The sequence below is a fragment of the Dermacentor variabilis genome, chromosome 10 (assembly GCF_050947875.1).
Source record: "Dermacentor variabilis isolate Ectoservices chromosome 10, ASM5094787v1, whole genome shotgun sequence".
Taxonomy (NCBI): Eukaryota; Metazoa; Arthropoda; class Arachnida; order Ixodida; family Ixodidae; genus Dermacentor; species Dermacentor variabilis.
In genome coordinates, this window is record NC_134577.1 from 50,184,775 (window position 1) to 50,208,779 (window position 24,005).

A 24,005-nucleotide genomic window follows, 5' to 3' on the forward strand; every position below is an offset into this window, starting at 1 on the left:
GAAGTCTTTTTAACCCCCTAAGAGTTTGTTTATTTTGACCAAAGGTGAGCTTATTTTGCTTTATTAAGGCCTATTTTCAAACTACACTCCCTCGAAACGTTTTGTAAAGCTTTTTCTACCAACTTGCTTTATGTTTTTAATGCCAAGTGCAACGAAATTATGGACCACGTAAAAAGCCATTTCAGATAATTTAGACACACAGTAGCCTCTGCGGAAAATTTTGCACTTGAAGTGCGAGTGGGCATTTCACAAAACACTCGCAGAAGTCTGTGTTTATCATACCGAAACAAGAAGCCACGTCATTACCAGTCACTGGAAGTGACGTACCATTATGGAGACAGCACGCACCCGGGTCGTCTTGACAATTAAGGTAATTTAATTGGCAAATAGGAATAAAGCGAGTGGGCACCTTTCTACTCTTTGATTGGCATGCCTGTGTAAGGCAATCATGAAAGAAGTGAAGATATTGTGCCGGTGCCGAGATAGACAAGCGAGAGAGTTACGAGAGGCGAATCATATAAAAAGGAAGATGAATGTGTCAGCGACGCCTCAGTTTATCTGCACAACAATGAGATGAGGTTTATTGATGGACATAGTAAGGTTGCGCGTTGCTTGAACTGAAAGTTTTTGGGTGATTATGCTTTCTCCACGGACGCGCAGTGGTGTATTTCTGGGATGTACTTATGCGTGGTCTTTGTGGAACAAAGATTAGTTGCAAGACTTGTGCCTGTTCTCGCGTGCTCTCTCTCTCTGTGGTTGTTTGTTTGCGCAGTTATAAAACTGTTTGCTATTTTCCTAATGTTGGAAAAATAAATCAGATGACGATCTCCAGACTGCTCCTAACCCCCCTCCCCGGCCCCTCCCGTCCCGCTTTGGCATCCGAGGAATGTAATATATATAATATTTGGGGTTTTACGTGCCAAAACCACTTTCTGATTATGAGGCACGCCGTAGTGGAGGACTCCGGAAATTTTGACCACCTGGGGTTCTTTAACGTGCACCTAAATCTAAGCACATGGGTGTTTTCGCATTTCGCCCCCATCGAAATGCGGCCGCCGTGGCCGGGATTCGATCCCGCGACCTCGTGCTCAACAGCCCAACACCATAGCCACTGAGCAACCACGGCGGGTCTCCGAGGAATGTGGTCACATTACCCTAGTCATAAGGATTAATTGGAAAAGCACCCATCCCTCCAATTAGCAAGTTCGTTGATTTTGTTGTTGTTGATCAGCACTGTTGAACACAGTTCTGTAATAGGAAATAGCTTTTCACTCAGCTATTAGCTGAAAGTTAGCCTCGTCAACACAGTCAGTACTTTTTCAATGAATAGCAGTGTCCATTCAGTGGGGTCCTCATGACTTCATCTCTCCCTCAAAACAAAAGAAGTGCACAGATGTCGCACCTATGCACAAATAGTAGAGCCAACGAAGAATACTAAGGTCTCACAAGTATGTCAGTTTACCACAAGTCAAGATTTTAAAACGGAATATTGATATCAAGAATCCAAATTAAAAACACAAAAGAATGTGCATGTACACATGCACTGACTGCATTGTCTATTCTCCCTACTTCGGTCTTTTGCACTGCATTTGCTTTGCTCGGACACTATACTGATAAAGTATTCCTTGGAAACTTCATTTTCATTGAATTACAGTTAATAGGTTGGTTATTAGAATAGAAACTGAAGGCTAAAGTTGAATATCTTGAATTTCAGTCAGGTACATCAGTGTGACATCATGAATTTCAAAATATTTCTTTGTATTTGAGCTCATTTTGCTCAGTAGTACTCAAAACTTGCCAAGTTCAGGCTCTGGCTCTCTTAGAATACAAAGTACAGTCCATCTTTATCAATAAAAAATTAACAAGGCCCCAAGCAAGTGCAACTGAATCCATGACGTCCAGCAAGCTCGTGCAGGAACATTGCAGCAATGTCGCCATCTGTCATTCATTGTTGCATCTTTCTGGGCTTACCAAACGTCTTAGCAGTGTGGCTTTTTCTGGTTTTTTAGAACAGCAATTTATTAATATACAGCTCAAATGACATAATTCTCTTTAGTCTGTATATAGTTTAGTCTGCAGATACCAGTCTGTAAAAACTTAACCAACTTGCACCTTCTTGGATGCAGTGGCATTCATACTCTTGGGGAGGAAGAGATTCCCTTGACAAACATTGAAACAATCTTTCTCCTAATCCACTTCTGATGTATATTACCTCATTTTACAGGCCCCATTTTACAGGGTCTACGCTTCTGCTATTGATGTTCGCTGTTCAATGTTGCTAAAGGGTGGCCTATTCTCTAAAAAAAATTACATTATGGGGTTTTACGTGCCAAAACCACGATCTAATTAAGAGGTACGCTGAAGTGGGGGGCTCTGAACGAACTTTGACCACCTGGGATTCTTTAATGTACACCTAAACCTAAGTACCCCCCCTCCCCCCACGGGTGTTTTTGCATTTCACCACCACCGAAATGCGGTCGCTGTGGCTGGGATTTGATCCCACGACCTCGTGCTTAGCAGCGCAACACCAAAGGCACCAATAAGCAACCATGGCGGGTGGCCTATTCTTTGCATTTGTGCGAATGGTAAAGAAACTAGTTTTGTGGAATCGAGAGCTGGCGCGCTATACGCTGTCCAGTAAACAGTAAATTTTTTGTACAGTATGGAGCCTTTCATGCATTCTTGATCTTTCACTGACTTGATTGAAATCACTCTGGAATCACAGTGCATTCTGCAATGTATTCTCGTAAGCACAGAAACCACCTGTCAGCAGCAGAAAGTTGTCATGCTATTCGGTTAGCCAAACTTTCAATAATGCAGCATAATACAACTGTTTTGAGGCAATAAAGAGTCCAGACTGAGAACTGGCAAAAATGAGAGATTCAAGTCCACATACAGTGGTCCCCTCTGCACTGCTGCCTTTTATATCCTTCCAAAAAAATGTGATGATGATGAATATGGTAAACATTAACAGTATGGACCACATGTGAATGAAGTTTCACACACACACACACAAAAAACTTTAAAATGTCACATGATAACTGGAACTCATGTAACGTAAAGTTTGTGTTTTGATGCCTGCTCCATATTTTACAGACATGCTCCTTTGTTGCCTTTTAGAGATTGGAGATCAACAGCTTGAACAGTGATCTTCACTGTCAGTTTACGTACACTTGGTGCTACATCTTGAGAGCTAACTGTTGGCCTGATGATGGTTGCAGCTTGAAAACTTGTCTACTGTGCGGCACTGGGGCAACTAAGTTGCATATTTAGAATGACACTCACACTGTCACATAGAATTTGCTCACTTTCCTAGAAGCTTCTCACAGCCTAAGGAAGCCCATGATGCCAATGACGGATTGTAGATAGTCGAATGAAGAGTAGCTGCTTTACTGGTTACACGGCTTTCCAAGAGTTTACTGTCGCACTTAGAATGGCTCCTGCTAAAAGAAGGTTGCACGGATCCTTACTGGCTAACTGGCAGTCTTTCTTGGGCAGGCATTCTTTCGGTGCAATGTTGTACAGGCAGTCCAACTCATCAGCTCAACTGACACTTTCTTTCTGGGAATTTATCGATGCACTGCTGATGCTCGCTGCTTGAGGAGGGCTTGTCGGTCACGCAGTGCCTTTGCAGCCATGTCACGGTCCTTCTTGGATGGGGTCTTTTTGCGTTGCCGTGCCTGAGCCAACCGTCGCCAGGCTTCGAGAAGCTCATGGTCTGCCACTCGTAAGCGCCGGTTCAGTTCCTGCTGCGCCAGGCTCTCACGGGCACGCCTCAGAAGTGCATTAAGCTGAGCTCCATTTCGATTGCTGATACTCCGGAGCTCTGTTTGGCATCTTCGTAGTTCTGTCATGACCTGCAGTAAGAAAGCGCAGTTCCATGCAGGATTTATGTCAATAGCCAACTGCTTCGGTGCAACATGTACACACACACAGAAGACAAACAGAACTGACAATAGGGCTTTTAGGCCAAATTATATTGGGAGTAAAAAAAAAAAAAATTCATCCCAAAAGTAGGGCCTTTATTCTACCATAGTGGCCAGAAAGGCTTGTCAACACACTGCTACAAGCACTTGCGTGCGACTTAGTCTGTATTTTGACCAGTGTCATGTTGCCACTACAAACAGATGAAAGCATTGTCAATGCATGCACCAGACCTCCATTCCCTGGTAACTTCACCAGCGTTTGCCTATGGTCCACTAGTTTAACGAAAGTGAGTTTCATCGCAACCGTCATGTTTGGCACTTCCCTTGCTTCACTGCTGCCTTTATTGGCACTCACAACTAGTCTGGAGCAGGCGTGATTTGAAGCTGCCTTCATATTTCTGAGTGACAAAAATTCAGCAGGGACTGGACACACAGGATGTACATGAAAAACACACAAATGCAGCCTTAGCAACATAGCAGTCCGGCTTGCCCTGTGGTTGGAGCACAGTCAGTGATTAGTAGATTGACTAGTCCATAGCTATCTATAGCAGTAGCACCCTTTGCTACTTTAAATTTCATATAGGCCCGGGCAATGCACCAAACAAAAGCACTGCTCTCTCTCTTTGTCTCGGCAGTTAAATTGGCATGCAGTTGTGCATACTTAATGCAAACTAGTGAACAGTGCATTGTAATTAATGTGTCTGAAATTTAGGTCATCCTAATGCATTACATCTATGGTATGAGTGACAGTCCTGCAAGGGTGTCTGTATGATTAACAATGTCCGAATTGTGGATCAGCAACGGTACAGTACAGTTAACACTCAATATAACAAACTTCAGTGTGACGAAATATTTAACTTTTCATTCCTTTTTATCAAGAGAGCACCGCGTTGTTCGAACCTCGGTATTACAAAGTGTGTTTACACACGACTTCAATATAATGCAACTTTACTGCTGCTGCAAAGGAATACCGAGAATCTTGCATATATCTTGCAGCCACTTCCATGTAAGAAGAATCCATTGGAGACTGTACTTATTTGCATAAAAGATAAAATTTCAATATAATGAAATTTTGATACAGTTAGACATCTACATAATGAAATCGGTAAAATTGGCACTTTGTTTCGTTATAGGGAAATTAAATTTTTTATGCAAATAAGTACAGCCACCTATTGAATTTTCGTGCACAGAAGAGGCCGCAAAATTTTTCAAATTATAGAGCAATTGAGAAAAGTAAATTTGAATGAGAAAAAAAAAACAATTTTGCCATATTTGAGTCGGCAATTAAAGATACGGTTTCATACCGTGTTAATGATATCTTCATGTCGGCGGTACAAAGCGAAATTATCCACACTTTCGCATCCACTCCATCCCAGTGACTAATAGGTTCGCCTGCAGTGGGACAGTGCTATCGTGGAAAGCACCGGCAGCGAGAAATGAATGCTCCGTCTGCCTCTCGCTTCAATGTGTCTCACGAAAAACTCCACTCAATGGAGACTCATCAGTAACCTCCAGTATTAAACATGCAGGGAGACAGCGCATGTGATGGCAAGCCACTTCGGCACACCCACTTTTACACACGTGGCAGATTACCTCTAAAACAGGGCACGTCAGATGCGTATGCGCTCAGCCACACTGAGAGCCATGCACAGCCACAGCTGCGCTAGACCGACCTGGCTCCCCGCACTCCCCCCCTTCACACTTGATTGTGTTACCTTGAGCTCACTCTCCTACCCCATTTCCCCTTGCTCACGCAAAAACAGCACTCTTCCTTAGCTCAGCATTCAGCATTCTCCAGCAGTTTCAGTGTAATATAACAGGGAATGCCACATGAGGGTTCCTGCTAAACATGAGAAATACATGGTGGCTAATGCAGTGCCCTTTCTATATTCACTGCTAATACAGTCACTGTCAGATTTTTCGGACTCCGAAGGAAGCGTAAAAACGTCCGAAAAATCAAATGCATGCAGAAAACACACTGTTTTATAGGTATTTCTCAGATGGAGAAGATCAAGTATGGAGTATCAGATTTGTGCAACTCTGCTAATGTATCATTGAGGTGGCTCTGCAAAGAGTCATTTATAAAAATAAAAAACAATCTGACAGCGGGTGCCATCAATGTCGCCGGCGTTATCTTGAGCTGAGTCAACGGTGTCTGTTACTGCCTTAGCAGTGCGAAAAAATTGTTGATCCCCTTTTGCATGGTCTTCCGCTTACACGTGATTATATTTGCTTCAATTTCAGCCAGGGCCTTATTATCACTATGCACTGATGACAGCAACATTAAGTGCTCACATCAACTCTGAGCTTGTGAGGCACGCTGGCTCTTCTTTCTTGGTGTCGAGGCATCCAGATCCACCATCACTTGACGGATGATTTCATCATTGGTTAACGCTGAACAGAGTTTGCTATCTTTGTCGACATTGACGAATCCTTTGACATTGACGAATCCATTAACAATCCCAATTGGATTGAAACACCGGCGGCGCACAGGTTGTTGAATGCGAAGTCCATGGAAGGAGATTGATCACACACGCTGTCAGGTGAATCAGCTATCTCAGTGCCACGTGTGAAGCCAGCGTGGAGAAAACAGTTGCGAAGCGTCTCTCGTGTAACCGTTTTCCACGAGTCCACAAGCATGCCGACAGCACACGTATGGTCAAAGGTGTAACTTATGCCGCTGTCCAAGCACAGCACCATGCAATTGAGCACGTGTGACCTGTATAGAAGATTCAGGTAGCAGATCAGGTCTTGGTACATGGTGGTGTGGTGTTTGGCGGCAGAAACTTCACCTGTATAGCCCTTAGGTCTTTCACGTGGCCATGTGCACCACAGTTGTCCACAAACAGCAGAACTTTTCAATTCTGCCATTCGAACCTTCTGTCCAACTTGCAAATATACACTTTGAATAACTGCTGTGTTATCCAGGCCTTCTTGTTTGCCTTATACTGAACAAGTTGGGTTGCCCCTTAAAACACCTTGGATTCTTCGATTTCCCTATGACAAGCAATGGAAATTTCTCGCTGCTGGTCACTCCCACAGAAACGCACCCAGACTACCTAGGAGAAGCAAATGAGTGGCTAGATCGAGACATTAAAGTATGGGAAGTAAGGGTTACCCTGCCCAATCTTACCAGCAAGTCCGCTGCTGGTCCCGACCACGTTATGAACAGAGCGCTGAAAAATCTTAACGAAGCGGCCATCGAGAGCCTCATGACATACTTCAACAATTGCTGGCAAGCCGGGTCGCTACCCCGGCAGTGGAAAGCTGCCAAGATCATCTTGATTCGCAAGCCGGGCAAGCCACCTAACATTGAGAACCTCCGGCTGATCTTGCTTACGTCCTGTGTGGGCAAGGCGTTGGAGTATGTACTCTTGTACAGGTGGCAGAGGTACCTGAAAGATTCGGGGCTTTACCCAAACACCGTCATCGGGTTCCGAAACAAGCTCGGAACTCAGGACGCCATGATACAACTGAAAAATTAAATCCTCGATGATACTACCAATACGAAAGGCAAGCGAGCCATCTTGGGTTTGGACCTGCAGAACGCGTTTGATAAAGTGAGACACTCTGCGATCCTGGCCCAGGTGTCACGGCTAAACATAGGCAAGAGAACATATGCGTACATCAAGGATTTTTTGACGGAGCGGACCACCGAGATCATCGCCGGTGACCTGCGGTTCCAAAAGAAGAAGCTCGGCAGTATCAGAATCCCCCACGGCTTGGTCATCTCACCCTTATTTTTCAACCTTGTAATGATAGGGGTGGCCGAGCGGCTTTCGAGAGTCGCGGGAGTCCGACACACCATCTATGCCGACGACATAACGCTCTGGGTCCCAGGAGGAAGCAACTGACACATCGAGAGTACATTGCAAAAGGCGGTTCACACTATTGAGGAGCAGCTGGACGGGTCTGGGCTCGTCTGCTCCCCAAGCAAGTCTGGGCTGTTGGTGATTCCACTGAAAGGAGCAGCTAGGAAGAGGAAAGGCAACGAACCTGCGAGAGAGCAAGAGACAGTAAAGATCAAGACGAGCGGCGGTCACACGATCCCGGATGTCAAGAAGATCTGTGTGCTGGGGATGCTGATTGAGCGCAAACGAGTGAACGACGAGACGGTCAACCGCCTCACGGCCAAAGTCACCATGGCCATTCGCCTCATCAAGAGGGTGTCACAGAGAACAGCAGGCATGAAGGAACAAAGCCTCACCCAGCTAGTGGAATCCTTTGCTATAAGCCACATTGCATACGTTGTTGCTTTCCACAACTGGAGGCAGTGCGAGTGAAATAAGATCAATGCGCTCATACGTAAAGCGTACAAGGCAGCACTCGGACACCTCGACTGCACAAGCCCCGACAAGTTCCTGGCCCTGGGAGTGCAAAGCACCCTGGAAGAAATCGCCGAGGCACAGAGGACCGCCCAGCTCATGCGGCTATCGGAAACAAGAACGGGCAGACAAATGCTGCGTGACCTAGGCCTGAGGCCAAAGGAACGGGGACCCGAAAATACAGAAGTGCCTGTACCGGACACAATTAGTAGACGGGTACAGATATGTCCGGTGCCAAGAAACATGAACTCTGAGTTCCACAAAGAGCGGCGGGCGGCGAGGGCCAAGGCACTCATCGATCTCCATACCAAAGACAGGGGTGCCGTGTTTGTGGACGCGGCAGGGTATCCAGACGACAAAAAGGCATTTGCCGCAGCAGACGTCAGGGCACTGACCGGCGCAACGAAAACTGCGGCGAGTGTACGGACACGAGCGGCGCATCGAGCCGAGGAGGTGGCCATTGCCCTGGCCATCGCTGACCCCGAATGCACGACTGTGCTATGTGATTCTAGGACGGCAGTGAGAAATTACGCCAGAGCAAGGGTGTGTGGTGAAGCCGCACATGTGTTGCGTGCGGTCGATGTTGTGAGTGAAAATCAGTGTGTCGTGATAAAGTGGTTTCCGGCGCACATGGGTAGTGATGTGTCGGATCGCGACAACGCAAACCACAACGAGACGGCGAACGGGGCGGCACGATGACTAACCAACCGTGCCAATGCTACTGCAGTCAACCCGTCGTGGTGTTGGGGAAACCAAGGACAGAATGACCTCCTACAACGAAATTGTGAAGTGGTACAGACTAGAGAGGACTATGCTGCCACTTCATCCGGCCTTGACCCATAAGAAAGCGGTTTTATACCGACAAATTCAGACGGGGTCGTTATTCATGTGTCCGAGTGTTTATGTTAGTGACCTGTGTGGTGTGTGCTGAAAGGAAAGAGCCACTGCAGCTCACATCCTTTGGGACTGTGTCAAGAGCCCGCATGAAGCTGCAACGATGACAATGATCCCGCCATGGCTCAAGGCCACAATGAGGTGCTACGATCACGAGGTCCAAGCCCAGGCCCTCTAGCAGATTTCAGCGGCCCTCGAAAGGCAACGACCGAGCGAAACCGGAGAGAGGCTGCCACCGAAAAGAGGGACAGGCGCGGTCGATCAAAGGGAGTAGTGTGGCCACGGCTGGATTAGAGGCGTCACACGCCAGGAAGACGTCATGGCTGCGTCACGGTGACGCCTCCCTTACAGCGAAAGGCTAATCGTTCTGCAGGCATTCCTGATAAAGCTGCTTCGTTCGCTCGCTCGCTGCCTGACATGATGCTGCCAACAAGGAGAGTCAGCCGCTCTTCGCTGTGTTTGCTGCCATGGAAGGGGTCACCAGCAAGTGCAAGCATTTCCTCTATGAGCATTTTGTAGAACAATCCAGTTTCATTGGAGTTGAAAAAGTTCTCAGGCATGAACTGCTGCAACAAAGACTGTAGCTTTCCATTCCGATACTGCACAACAGCTGAATCATCGACAGCACCGCTTTCCCTGCACATCTTCTTGAACTTCAGGTCATAGTGATTCTTGAAATTTCTGAGCCATCCATCGCTGAACTTGAAGTCCCCGAAATTCATTTGAAGTGCGAAAGCCTCCACCTTTTGCTTCAAGATGTAACCAGAGACTGGGATTCGCTTTGCGGTCATGGTATTTAGCTACACAAGGAGCACTTCTTCAAGCTTTGGATAAAAACCCCGACTCGCATTCTTTTTTCGAGCCCCTGTTGACTCTCTGGCCACTTCCAAGATCTTCAACTTGCTTTTCATGAAATCCAAGACTGCTTCAAAATTTCGAACTCCTTTCTCACGCCAGCTTGTGACTGGCTGCTTTCAACTTGCTTGATGATGGTGGCTTTCTTTTCCATTGTCAGGCTACAGTAGGAATTTGCGCACTTCGTAGCCATAGGCGAAGATGAGAAAGGCGTAGTCGGCGCCATTGCTGTCAGCAGTGAATCCGCTCTATAAAAAGCGCAGCACCGAACAGCGGGAAGCTTCAAAGCAAACCTCAAAGAGAGCACACAGCAGCACAACACGATCACATGACCTATCACAAAGCTAACCAAAACACATGAGGATAAAGACAAAGGCTATGGCCATAGCTATGGCTGGCTATGGCTACCAACAAATTGGCTTGTGAGAGCACTGGTTTGAGGTGTCAATACGATATGGTGGCCGTGGTGCTGTGGCGGGCTATGGCTGGCTATGGCTAGCGGTTCGGTGTGCAAGAGTGGGGGGTTGAGGCTACGAGATAATTAAAATTGCGGCAATGGACGCTGCTTTGGGGGGGGGACCTGCGGTTAGGGTTAGGGTTTGAGCGTCCTAAATTTCACAGGTTTTTATACAATGGTTCTATGGGGCACTTTGACGGTGCTGTGAAGGAGTCAGAATTATCAGGCATGTCCGAATAATTGGGCATCCGGAAAATAGGATGTTAACTGTACTCCCAAAACAGTGCTCCGTGTCAGTGATCATGTCAGGGTTGCATTTCTCAAGTTCACGACACTAAGCAGCATGCGCTTTGATCGCAGCTGTAAGTGCTCATGAAGAATTCAATGAAAGACTATTTCACTGCCCATTAATTCAATGAGCATTAAATCTTCTCATGCTGTAAGCAGCCGCTGCCACAATCAAGTATAAACCTTACAACATGGCTAGCCAGCAAGGGCTCCTGTGTCGTTGTGTGAAATGTCTGGCACGTCTTTGCAATACGTTAAAAAGGGGCCACAAATATTCATCGCATCAGTGGTACTTCAGCAGTGTCCACGTAGTGCTCCAGAAAGTGCAGCTTACAGTGGACATGGGCTTTATTTTTAGCTCACAGGTGACACGGGCAGCAGCAGACCGACATGCATTTGGCCAATCGACAAGCAGCAGTTTTGAAATGAAGAGACAGTCAGGAATTTCGCAAGCGTGACGACTTGATAAAACTTAATTGGACTGGTGATTATGAAATATCTGATGCCAACCTGGTCATCTGGGTTGTCAGTCTCAGTCAGGAGGCCATGCTCACGAAGCTCTCGCCGCACGCGTCGCTCCAGCTGCTGCGCAAGGCCAGGGTTCGGACCAAGGGGGGGTCCCAGCTGGTTTTCCTCCAGGGGAGGGCACAAGAGGTTCTCCTCCAGCAAGCAAGAGACGAGCCGTTGTGTCAGGCTTCCCAGGGGCTCCCCGCCACTGCCTCCCTTGCTGTTGTTGCCGCCCGATGATGGCGTGTCACAGTTGAGGCTGCCCTTCGTCTGCTGTGGCGACCTGGGTTCAACACACCAGAAGTGCAATTTCAAGCTTCAGTATCAACCTTTCTGAACATGAAACAAACAGTAGCAATTCATGATGTTTACCTGTGCATAATTTTGTTATTGTCACGCATTACTGAAGAACTTTCGCATGCACATAACTTGAGCATGGGTTAATCAGGATTCACGCAAATTTTTCTTAGGCACAACCACTTTCGTTTTCGGCAGTAGACTGCGCCGTTTTGAATTGATATCTTAGGTCCAAAACCTGCACAGTCGGCTATAAATTAAGAAGGTACTGATATTAATGAGAAGCTGGAGAGAGCATAAGGGATGCCACAGTGCAAGGCTGTAGAACAGCCTAGCAGAACAGCCATAGCTAGTGATTCATAACTACATGCATTTGTAGACTGTAAGCCACATATAAAAAACCTAAAATGTAATTCTGGCAACTGCAAATCGTATTTAGGTTGTAAGAGACTTACATATGTGCATTTTCTATCCACGATTCTACATTAAAGGATACTTAAGAGGAAGTTCTAACTTGGGAGCTCCTATATAGTTACATGGAGACAAATACGTTGTTTTTATCAGCAACCACTGCATCGATTTTGAATAGGTTTGTCAAAACCCCCCCAAAAAGAAATGTAATCCAGTGCCTGTATGAAGCAGATTCTTTAATTTAGGCCACACATTTTTCCTGAAATAGTTAAGAAAATTTTCAACTCTGTAACTCACGAATAAAAGGCAATACGTATATCGCAATCTGTAAACTGCACCTAATAATACATCTAAAGCTAACAAAATTCATGTACATACACCACTCTAAAATATACCAATAATTTCTGAGTAGGACACATGCAACACCCTCATAAATGTAACAATTTTACGTAAGCTGTAAATTCACATATCAAATCTGTTTGCTTTAAATGCTCTAATGGATGTGGTTTACAGAATTGGTGATATCTGTTTTTGGTGCAGAGTTACAAATTTGTAAACTTCGCACTTTAATTTTTTTTATACCAATTTTTGGCGATTTCTGTAAAATGATTCCCAGCACCAAATACAATTTTGTTTCCTTTTTCTCACAAATGCGACAATTTCATTCAAAGCGGTCAAGTGGTTGTTTCATAAAAGCAAAATAGGTATTATTCGCACCTGTGCACCGAAGCAAGACAACTTTATTCAATAAGCTTGAAATTCCCTATGAACTGTGTTTGTGCTGAATGCTAGGCACTCAATCATATTAAAGGGACACTAAAGGTTAATATTAAGTCACCGTGGACTGTTGAAAGACCATCCCATAAACCTCGAAACGTTTGTTTCATGTGAAGAAGAGACTTATTTTAAGAGAAAATGCGTTCTGAAGCGTCCGCGTACCTCTAGCGCAGTTCAAATGACCCGCCCTCCGATCGAGGAGTATTGACGTCATGGTCTCATAGTGACGTTGCGCCGTCGGTGAGTAAAACGGCTCCCGCAGACAGCGCTACGGCTTTTCTGCGCAAAACGCAAACGTGCGGCCAGAAACAGAGCCAAGACAGAGCAGAGAGCAGCGCAAAAGCGGAACTATGGTGGCTAGCGGAAGGGAAAGCGCACTACGATAAGCTTGTTCTTTATTTTATGACGCCAACTTCGATGCTCGTTGCAATGGATGACCCTGACAACGACACATTGGCTCGCGATGCTGGGTTCGAGTTCAGTGATTTAAGCACTGATGAACGTGATCTGCTGCTGAGGGCTTGCGCTGCCGGCATCGTTGCATACTACTACGCCGGCGGCCTGCTTTGAAAGGCACTCCATGCGACTTCAGTAAGTCGGCGTTGAACTCGTAATCCTCTGGACGAAAGTGCAGCGAGCACACTACGTGATTTTTTGGCTCTTTGCCAGAATGCTGTGGCAGAGGTGCGGCACTTAACCATTTCGAACGGACAGGTTCACTCGTTGGCACACAGTGATAAGTAACGTTGCATTCGCCTCTGCAACTGCCCTTGGCCAAGTTCCGCGGACCGTTCGCGCATCCCACGACATCACATGGACGTGGCATTCTCGCTGCTTGTTCCAAATGCAAGTTTCGCGAGCCAGCAGGACCACCGCAGCACGACGCGATAAAGAAACAACTGAAACTCCAAAGCGCGCACGGCGCAAAGTCGAGCGCGCAGAGTCGAGCAAAAACGAAACCTTTCGATCACCCATGCTACTCAAGGGTAACGTCAAAATGTTACTTTTTCTTAGAATCGAATAGAAGTAGGCAAGTAACATTTGCTTCCGTCTTATAATCTAATGAAATTATCTTTTTAATAGAAGTAGTTGAGTACTAGTGACATAAACTGTGATGAGGAGTGCTTTTGTCATCGGGCGAGTACCGGAACGTCGCTGGGGGGTGTCAAATCGTGTCATGTATTTACCTCAATTTCTCGATTACTAAAGCTCTGTTCGCGATAATATTGACGCCTTAGACGTTCTAGAGCATTGCTTTATCACTTTAACTTGACTTTCTGGTAACCTTTAGTGTCCTTTTAAGGGCACACTGCTATACAAGAAAACTTAAAGGAGCCCTGAAACACTTCTTAAACATAGTAACAAAACATTGCCAATCTCTTAACAAGACTTCTGTCAACGTGTGAACCAAACATTATTGCCCTGCATCCAGCAGGGAAATTAGACTTGTGTCAAAACCAGTGAACAGACGCTTGCTCTCACATACGCAAATGGGCTTCTTCGATTATGCAGTCCCGGACTGTCCGCAAACCGACCACGGCTTCCGGTCTGACTAGCCCTGACAGAAGGGTATGCCACAGTCATGTGATTCAGCTCTTGGGGACTGTCCCTAGGTTTCACTTGAAAGCACCGCGACTGGAAGTCATTCTCCAGCATGCCGTCGTCTGCTCGTAGCTACTCGTACATAGCACCACTACTCAACAAAATCGCAATCTTGCCGAGCTGCTGTTCACGCATAAAGCGCCCGCCGTTATTCTCAAAGCTCACGACACCGTCAACAAAACGCACAAGTATCTAGGACAGAGCGCGTGTACACCATCTACCAATCTCGCATGTCAAAACACAAATGCTCAAACTTGGTGGCAGAAGGAATGATCGGCGAAGCTTCGATTGTGTACCAACCCAGCTGCCAGCATGAAATAGCCACATGCGACATCATATGCTTCCTTGTACACCAGCTTCACTCACCTGAAAAGCGGAATCCGTCTGTTTACTACACATACTATATAGCAATTAGCCATAACAGATTTAGTGAGACGCACAAAGAAAGTAAACATGTGTGCCTGATCGCTGTGCTTCTCTTTTAAAGAAACATGAAGACTTAAAGCTGCAGAATTTTCACGTCTCATGAAAAGCTGGCATGATGGCTCACAAAGCAATGACTTAACAGACACGATAGCTGAGTGCACAATATCTGTTGTCTAGAATGTACAAAGTACACAAAAGCACACGGCATCTTTCACAACATGGCGGCAAGCACCACATGCATCTTCTTCAGACAGCTGTTGTCTGCTAGCTGCTTGCGCTGGTCCGAGCAAAAATCTGCTGACAGCTCCGAGAGTGTGCGGACAATCCATGACTTCGGGTCCGCGAAAAACAAAGGCAATTCTTGCAGCTCTTGGACTGGTGGGCGGAGCTTCTAAAGCGGTCCAAGCAAATTGGAATGCGGCACAGCAGCGCCATGCAGTCCAGGACTGTCAGGGACTGATAATCACAGAGGCTCAATGTTGTAATCAAAAGCTGATCGAAAGCAGTTGGCTGTCCAATGCTATTGGCTGATTTCATGATCACGAAACCATTCTGTAATGCATAATTGCCAATTTTTAGCTAAATAAATGAAAAATATACCTGTCTGCAATTTCAAAAAGACAGAAAAATTATTTTATCTTCGCAGTGCATGTAGCTGCGTCTGCTGCGCGTGGCCTCCTAGATGGCAGCGGCGTTCTGTGTAGTGTAGTGTACCACAGCCACCACAGAGTGCCGCGGAGAGTTTTGCCACCACAACACTCAGCTTTTGCTTCTTGGCTATGTATCTTCCAACATACCAGCAAAGCCAAAAAAGAGAGAGAAAGCCAGGTATCGGTGAGATAACTCTTAAAGCTTAGAGCTTATACCTGAAGTATTTGAAAAATTTTTGCGGCTGAGATTCGTGGAACAATGTACTTCAATAGTGAGGCCATTCTAAGGTTTGTTAAAAAAGCATTTCAGGGCCCCTTTAACATGCATCAAAGAATGAAAAAAGTGAAAACGAGCATTCTTAAAGAATCTCAAGGCCACGACAAGAAAAATGTATGTAAAGTATGATGATGATGATGTGTGGTGTTTTATGGCGCAAGGGCCAGGTTTGGCCAAAGAGCGCCAAGCCAATGGTAATTAGATCAAAGTGAAGCGATAAATTATGAGCAATGAATGTTACAGGGCTGTAAAGGGGCCTAAAAGACGATCACTGTAAAGTGTGTAAGAGCTACATGTAATAAAACTATGACAATGACTATAAAGCATGCCAAGAACGCGAAAGGTGCATTGTAAAAGAGTTACGATGTGCTAAAATTGGTCATTTGGATAAAAATTCGAAAGAGCACTGCTGTCCTAACAGACTCTTTGAAGTGCAAGGACCTGAAGGTGTGTGCTGTACAAGGACTACTATCACAGCAGTATCCTCTAGAGAGAGGATGCGCTACGATACTATTGGGCTATTAACGTGTAAAACCACATCATTCAAGAAACCTAGGACAGCTTTGGTAGTAAAAAGGGATTCCTTACCAAGAAACATACCGGGATGGAGAGGGAGACAATATCGGTATGCTAGAGGAAAATGTTTCCTTCTTTCTCTTTCGGCTTCCAGACACTACACGAGGACGTGGAGGACAGTGAGCCTTTCACCACATCGACCACAGGTTGGCGTTTCATTTCCAACAAGCAGAAAATTGTGGGTACCAAATGTGTGCCCTATTCTGAGGCGACAGAATAGGAAATCTGTTCGCCGAGATTTTGTTGGGGAGGGCCAAAAACCTAACTGTGGCTTTATAACGTGCAGTTTATTATTTGTCTCTGCATTCCACATGCGCTGCCAGTGTTGTCGCAGTTTCCTTCTTGAGAAAGGCCTTAGATCTGCGACAGCCGTAGGAAAAGTGGATAGTGATGTGAGTGATGTGGCCATTTTGTCAGCTAGCACATTTCCCTCGATTCGCCTATGGCCAGGCACCCAGCATATTACTACGTGTCTATGTGATAGGTAAATATTGCATAAGAGCGAGTAAAGTTCAATGAAAACAGGATTTGTATGCTTTTGTAAGGAAATTTGTAAAGTAGAACACCATTGATATGTTCCTTGTTCATACGTTTTCCCAGGTATAAAGTCACTGAAGCCTGATCCTAGTAAAGGGTTCATAGACAGCAGGCTCGTACCCAGGAATTTTTTTCCGGTGGGGGGGAGGGCGCAACTCAAGGTAACTTTTCAATGTAAATGGGGGGGGGAGGGGAGTACCTTTACTAGTACAAATGTGAATAACGCCCACCATTCGCCAAAAAAATGCATAAACTCACAAAAGAGAAATGAAATAAGGTGTATTCTACAGGTACACCTGTGTGATACACCTCTCCTTTACTTGGCAAACAAAGAACTACGTCAAATGGACTCTCGCATAAAAGAAGCACAGGAAGAACACAGCCAAGAACAAGTAAAGAAGCCCCCAGAAAGTGTAAAATAAAGATTACTTTGGTAGAATAGAATTTAAAAACAACAGTTAGCAACAAAGGCACACGTACCACGCAGAGTTGTGTTATTCCGCCATCCAATCACAAAAGCAAACAAGATCGTCGTCATGCAGCCTTTTCAACATAGCATCGTACTTGATACCTGCGGAGCTCCTGCTGTTCTTGAAGAGTCTTTTCATTGGCGGAAGCAATGAGGTGTGCAAAAGACATGGACAACATGTATGGAGCCTGCGCATTTCGCATGAAACTTCACTGCCAACTGAAGTGAAACTTCACAACAAATAGTTGTAGCGAAGCAAGCATGTTATTTCAGTTTAATAAAGAATTAGGCATTTACCATTCCACTATAATAGGCAAGGAAAAATTACGCCCTAATAATTTTATTTTTGTAGTTACCGTCTTATTTGGGTTGCATAAAAAAGTTTGAAGTAAGAATTATTTGCAGCCTCGCAGAGGAACAGTCGCTGGCGGTAATAAGGGCGTGGGCAGGGCTTCACTGCAGGCTTAAGTTGTATCCGACTATAGTAGCGTTTTTTTCAATTAGCTCTGGAAGAATTATACAGAAATATATATTTGCTGAACAATCACAGTTCTTTTAGGCCCCTCGTTTACTGCTCTAATAAGTTAAGTGCCACAACCGACTCATATTGTTATTTGGGAAGTTACGTAACGATGCGTGGCCGCCAGTCGCGTACAACCGCGTATGGCGCAGGAAGCTGCAATTCTACACGTACTGCGCCCACCGCGGAAGGTTAGAAAAACACCTACATAAGCACAGCAGAGAAGTGGCAATACGTTAGGCGGCTTGAATGATAACTGTAGCAGCATCATTCAGACCACACGGAATTGTCCTCCACTTCTGGCGGCGTTTTCTCTACTTCCTTTTTAAATAAAAAGACGTTAATATATGAATATTTTCATAAAGAACGGTTAAATTTGTTCATTTTTGCTTTTCCTTCTTGTTTGGCTGTTGCCTTGGCACTCTCCCTTAGTAGATCGCTTAATTTCTCAAATCCTTGCGACTCTTGTTTCCAGTTGGCAATTTTGCGCGAAATGAGCTGTACAATTAGGGAAAAGCCAGACGAGTTAACGAGTGACAGTCATATTGCCTATGAGTGTAAGAGTTATTGCCGGGTTTGATGATGGACGCGGTCTTATTTTCCACTTTATCTAACCCGTATCATGGGTATAAGGTTCCGAGGATCTGTCAGCGTCACGGTGAGCCGTCACTCGAGGAAATAATGAAGCAAAAAGAAAAGTTAAACGCAACTGGCATTTTCTCTGGCCCCAACTCGTTCCATGTATGTTGACCACAAACTGAATCCCTTTCCTGGCCCCTGGATCAGTCTAAATGAAGAAGGTTGAACTAACGAAGCAACAACGATGCGCGTGACCGTCGAATAAACGGTGACAACTGAATGCATCTGAAGTTATCCGCGCGGCCATCGAATTGATGAGGAAACTGGCCTTCACATCCCAGGAGACGCCAGTAACTACCGCCAACCAAAAGGAGAGAAAAAGGCAGCAAAATGTTGAAAGCCGAATAGCTGTCAAGTCTCAATACTGATTTGGCAGCGCTTTAGGGATGAGTGTGAGAAGTGGTGGCTTGGGCACGGAGGGGGGGGGGTGTATGCATGCGCCCTAATTTCGTGGGGGGGGGCCCCCCCGGGCCCCCCCTTGGGTACGTGCCTGATAAACACCTGTGCATCAGAATTACCTCTGATACGTCGTCATTCCCACAACATTTCTGCATTATAGGTTAGCATTTCGGCATATAATTATAAGAACAATATGATGCGTACCGTCTACGCCACCAACATGCACTTTTTATGCATGGCCTTGGTTTTGGCAGAAATTTCAGACACCTTATAGCGCGCCGATCAATATCGGAGGAATGCTCGGGATGTTCAATATAATTAAGGTATTTTCGTGTCGGATGCAACATTATGACAAGGTTTCACTGCCTACTCTTGTGACTGCAAAGGGTTAAAGAGCAAGCACCGCACAGCACCTCGCTCCCTGGGCTCCACCGCCGGCGGCTCGTGCCCCCTGTGTTTGTTCCTCCTGAAGGTCCTCCTGCGCCCACCGCTGGGCATAGTGACGGCCAAGGGCTGGCACCTTCAGGTACTCCGAGGCCTCTTCCTCACGGGCACGCATCAGCTCTTCCAAGGCACGCACGTCCTCAGCTGTCACCTGCCGAGTGGCCCAAGATGAGAAACAACATAATGCTGGAACGCGGAAGCCAGACTAATTGGTTTTCCATATCGGGGCTTTTTTTTTCACCCAATTATCACAGTTATCGATTTGACACTCAGCGCAAGTCGCGCCTGCTGTGCTGTCCCGTTTCTTGCATATGCAGTTTCTACACGTGCTAGTAGCCCAAGATGGCTGCGACGATGATGTCAATGCAACAAATGTATGGTCTTAACAGTATACAAGGAACACTTTACGAAAAGGTTCCACCTTTTTGTAATGCTCTTGGAAGACCACGAAGGCAAAGATGTCCTCCAATAGGCAGGAGCTTTCTTTTAAAAGCCTCAGTCATATTACGAAGACCCACCACAATAGCTTAGCGGCTAATACTCTTTCCACAAGGGCGCAGAAAATGACATTAACTTGCTGATACCTTAAGACTTAATGCCATTCACAGGGTGCCACATGGACATGCTTAGTGGCATTATGTAAAACTTAATTCCATTTGCGATGTAGTGCGCACTTGTAACTCATTTGGCCATCAAATGGGTACTCTCATTCCCAATGTCTCCACATTCTGACAATACGAAATGAATTTGTAGCAAAAACAATTATTATATTCTTCACTTTCCTTAAGAAAGAGCTCTTTTTTTTTTTTTTGCAGCATAGTGCGTTCTCACAACCATCACAACTCACTTGGCCATCGGATGCATCTAAAGTTTTGGCTTCAAATAGTTTGCAGCTGGGTGCAAAAAGGACATTCCTGAAGTAAACTACATAAAATATATCTACTAATGTTTTTCGTGCCATTTCTTAAATGTTTTCTCCCTAAATAATTTTTTAATCTGTATTACGATTGGCAAGCAACCTTAACCATTTCACTGCAGCTATCGTCATTGCGACATTTAATGCCATTAAGTATGCCCATATAGCAGCGAACAAAATATAATGGCATTAGGAAACTTAAGGTCTTACATTTTTAGTGGCATTAAGCTCTCCTGTGTGGCATGGGTATAAGGTGTTGCACCATTGAGCTAAAGGTTGTGGGTGCAGCAGCTGCAATTTGATGGGGGTGAAATGCAAAGAAAAGCTTGTGTACTTGGATTAAGGTGCACGTAAAGGAACACCAGCTGATCAAAATTAATCCAGAGTACTTCCTCATTACGGCATGAATCGCAATCAGATCAGGGTTTTGAGATGTAAAAGCCAGGAATTTAGCAAATTAGTCACATTATGCATTGCAATGCATTTGCCTAGAGCTGAAGATTGCAACAATAGTGCATTTGAACCTATGACTGTTTATACAACAAAGAAAGATTGCAACAAACACAGGTGAATAATTTTCAGGGTTGGACAAAATTCAGGCACACACAAGCAAAAGTGACAGTTTCTGATATGATCACTTGCTCAAACAAACAAAGACTAGCAACAGTACACGACGTGATTATATAATGACATGGAATGAGAAAGATTTGTGGCATTTTACAAACTTCCTTTTGCCGCATCCAGCACGGGCCATTAAGTCCTCTGTATGAGTCAACAGCAAGTGCAGACTGTGAGATATGATCCAGACGAGATGTATTGAGGCTTAAAATTCTTAGCCTTGTGCAATTCGATGGTGCCATGGCACGTGCAAATGCACTCTCTCATGCACACCCATATTTAAATACCAACCAGACCTTTCTCAGAATTGTACGGAATGAATGTTACATGGAGCCCATACATACGTGACATGTACAGAAGCTTATTTTTGCATCATATTTAGAGCATTTGTATTTTAATATAAGATTAATTTTAGCCATTATAAGAGCAGTAATTACATTTGGCACAACGAAAATGGCATCATGGCAGTGTTTTTTCGGTTGTCACTATTTCACCTTATCTTATATCCGTGGAGTTAGTTATACTGACTCCATAATAGCAGTAGTCTACAACAGAATGACTGCCAACTGTGCTTGGTTAAATCTGATTTGCCAAATACCAAAGAAAAAAAATACTTTGTGTGTGTGTGAATCCACCATGCAAATGCAAGGAAAGATTACCCTACAAAGCACTGAAGCTCAAGCGGTGACACACTATCAAAATTCCAAACTATATCAGCCTTATCACACCTCTCAAGATAACCTTTCATCGTCCAGACATAGCGGTGAGGTAGTAGGACTAAATAGAAGCATCATAAGCTGTACCCAATCATTGAAAGTCTCACGAGAACAATCTATTATGATGGTAGGCACCTAACAGAAAAAAAGCAGGCTTACTTGACCGCAGTAAGGTTCCAGGGAAGCCCAAAAACGGTTTGGTGCGTCATTACGTGCCACTGACGGCCCTTCTTCACTGGTGACACCAGTGGCCAATGTAGATGAGCTCGATGCCACCTGCTTGCGCGGCGGCCGCCCACCTGTGAAAACCTGCAGCATGCAATACCAAATGAAGTTCACACTTCATTTCAGCGAAGATGCACACAAAGCAAAAACCCACATTCTGTATCTGATAGTTCGTGCAAAACATTGAATGACATTGGCACAAATAAGAACACAATCTGAAAGACATCCTTGCCTTTCCTTTGTTTATCTCTCCTGCATGGTAAATAGAGTTCTTCAGTAGAGTGATTCAAGCATTCGGCTGCACTTGGAAGGTACGTAAAGGCAGGGAGCTGGTACTGAAGTTTCTTTTGTGCTGCACAAGCTAAGCACTGCAAACAGTCTAAATGAACTCTCTGATAGCAATAGTCCATAGTGGAATGACTGGCAACTATGATTAGATAACACAAAAACCGGCTTTGATTGTTACAAGCAAGAACGCAATCTGATGTGTGCAAACAATAGTAAAAAAAATTCACTGTATGTCCAGGAGCAGTTTTCGGTTAACCAAGTAAAATACAACGGACTCCCGATAAACGAAGCTAATTTACATGGGACTGGAACAGGAACTGCCATGGTTTTCACTGGCTCTTGCATAGCCTTTGAAACCGTGGCAGTCCAATGACCATGTGGTAACGTAATACTAAACATAAATAACCAAGAAAATCAAATCTGCCTGGAAACTGCCGCTTTTACGGCAACGGATCCTCTGCAATATTTATGTTCCTCAGTTGCGAGTCCTGACGGTTATATAGTGGCTGCACTAGGTACTTACGAAAGTGATTCCATCGATCTGATAATGAGAGATAACAAAAAGGAAACTTCGTTTTCTGACTGGCTCATGCACTAAATTTGAAATGAGAGACAACGTTTACCTGGATTATTATTATTTTTTTATGTCAGATTTCGCCGACCTCCCTTTCTTTACCGACGTAAAATGTTCGGTAAATTAGACAAATTAATTAACTGATTTAAAACCTTGTTAACAAGACAGGCATTCCCCAAAATCTGCCACACACTTCCGTCCCCAGTGTGCAAGGAATGAGAGCCCGCACACCAAAAGCAGTGAAACCACCCTCAAATGTACACAATCGCCGCGCAGCCGAAACGTGCTTTTGAACGTGCCGCCCTTAGGTTGCCGGTCATTCCCTATATATCCCTAAAAGCGCACCGCTTACCTTTCCGCCGTCCCTGAACTTCTTCGACGGCTTGCCATCAGGCGACACTCGACTACGTTTTCCTGGTGCCGACGGTGTGCCACTACCGCCGACAGGAATCTTCTTCTCCTGCCACGAAAGCAGCAGCTGCGTCTCGTGCGCCAACCGCCGGCGCCTCTCGCACACCGACACCAGAAGCGTCTCGAGCTCGAGCTGCAGTGGCTCCAAGTCCTCGAGAGAGAGCGCAGCGTCTCCCTGGGCGATTGCCGTGTAGCGCGGGCACTCCTGTACGTGGTCCACCGGACTCACGTCTGGAAACTGCAGCGGACACTCCTCGGAACCTTTGCCTTTGCCCTTCATGAGCGCACTTCCACCGTCACAACAGTGTCGCTTAGGAGAGAACGCGGAAGCAGCGCTTCGTACACGGCGTCCCCGCACCACTCAAAAATAAAACAAAAAGGAAAAGCGCGGGTGCCGCTGCAACGCACTGTGTGAACCCAGCTCACGGATCTCCTCCTCCTACGTTGGCCATTTGTGCGCTTCTGAACTGGTAGCAGGCCGAAACTGTTAGCGGTGTCAGACTTTCTAATGGCAAGTTGGTCAGTGAAAGAGAAAACGAAGCGCGATATCTCACGCAGCGGCCCGAAAACGGCTAACGTCCGCCATGACAGGCAGGTAACAACGTAAGCACTATATGTGCTGTAAATAAACGCGTGTCGAAGCAGAAATGTAAGCAGCGCCACCTTTGAAACCTCTGCCTTCACTAATACTTCAAAATGTCCTAATTTTTATTTTTCTATTTTAGACCAACAGTAGAGTTTGCTGTTGCTTTAGTTGGTAAACAAACGCAGCGCAGACTAAACTAACGCAGCAGTACGCAAAATCTTGGCTTTCGAGCTCGCGTCTGCACTTCGGCATTCGTTTCGAGTGCCGCATTGTGCCTGTCATAGAGTTTCTCACTACATTACCTAGAGGGAAATCTGGCGCTGCTGCGCTGTGGTATGTAAAGGGACTTTAGTGGTATGTATGGGAATGCCGGTATATTGTGGATTCTCGTAGAG

General features: G+C 45.4%; 1 protein-coding gene across 1 annotated transcript; it reads right to left on the minus strand.

The window, feature by feature from the left end:
* Nucleotides 1-2,725: 2,725 nt before the first annotated feature.
* Nucleotides 2,726-23,638, minus strand: Ada3 (transcriptional adaptor 3). Its single transcript, XM_075672668.1, has 5 exons — nucleotides 22,966-23,638; nucleotides 21,686-21,835; nucleotides 19,246-19,427; nucleotides 11,256-11,535; nucleotides 2,726-3,857 (listed from the first exon to the last, which is right to left on the minus strand). The coding sequence occupies exons 1-5, from the start codon at nucleotides 23,302-23,304 to the stop codon at nucleotides 3,570-3,572; spliced, it is 1,239 nt and encodes a 412-aa protein (XP_075528783.1). The 5' UTR covers nucleotides 23,305-23,638; the 3' UTR covers nucleotides 2,726-3,569.
* Between the last annotated feature and the right edge of the window lie 367 nt (nucleotides 23,639-24,005).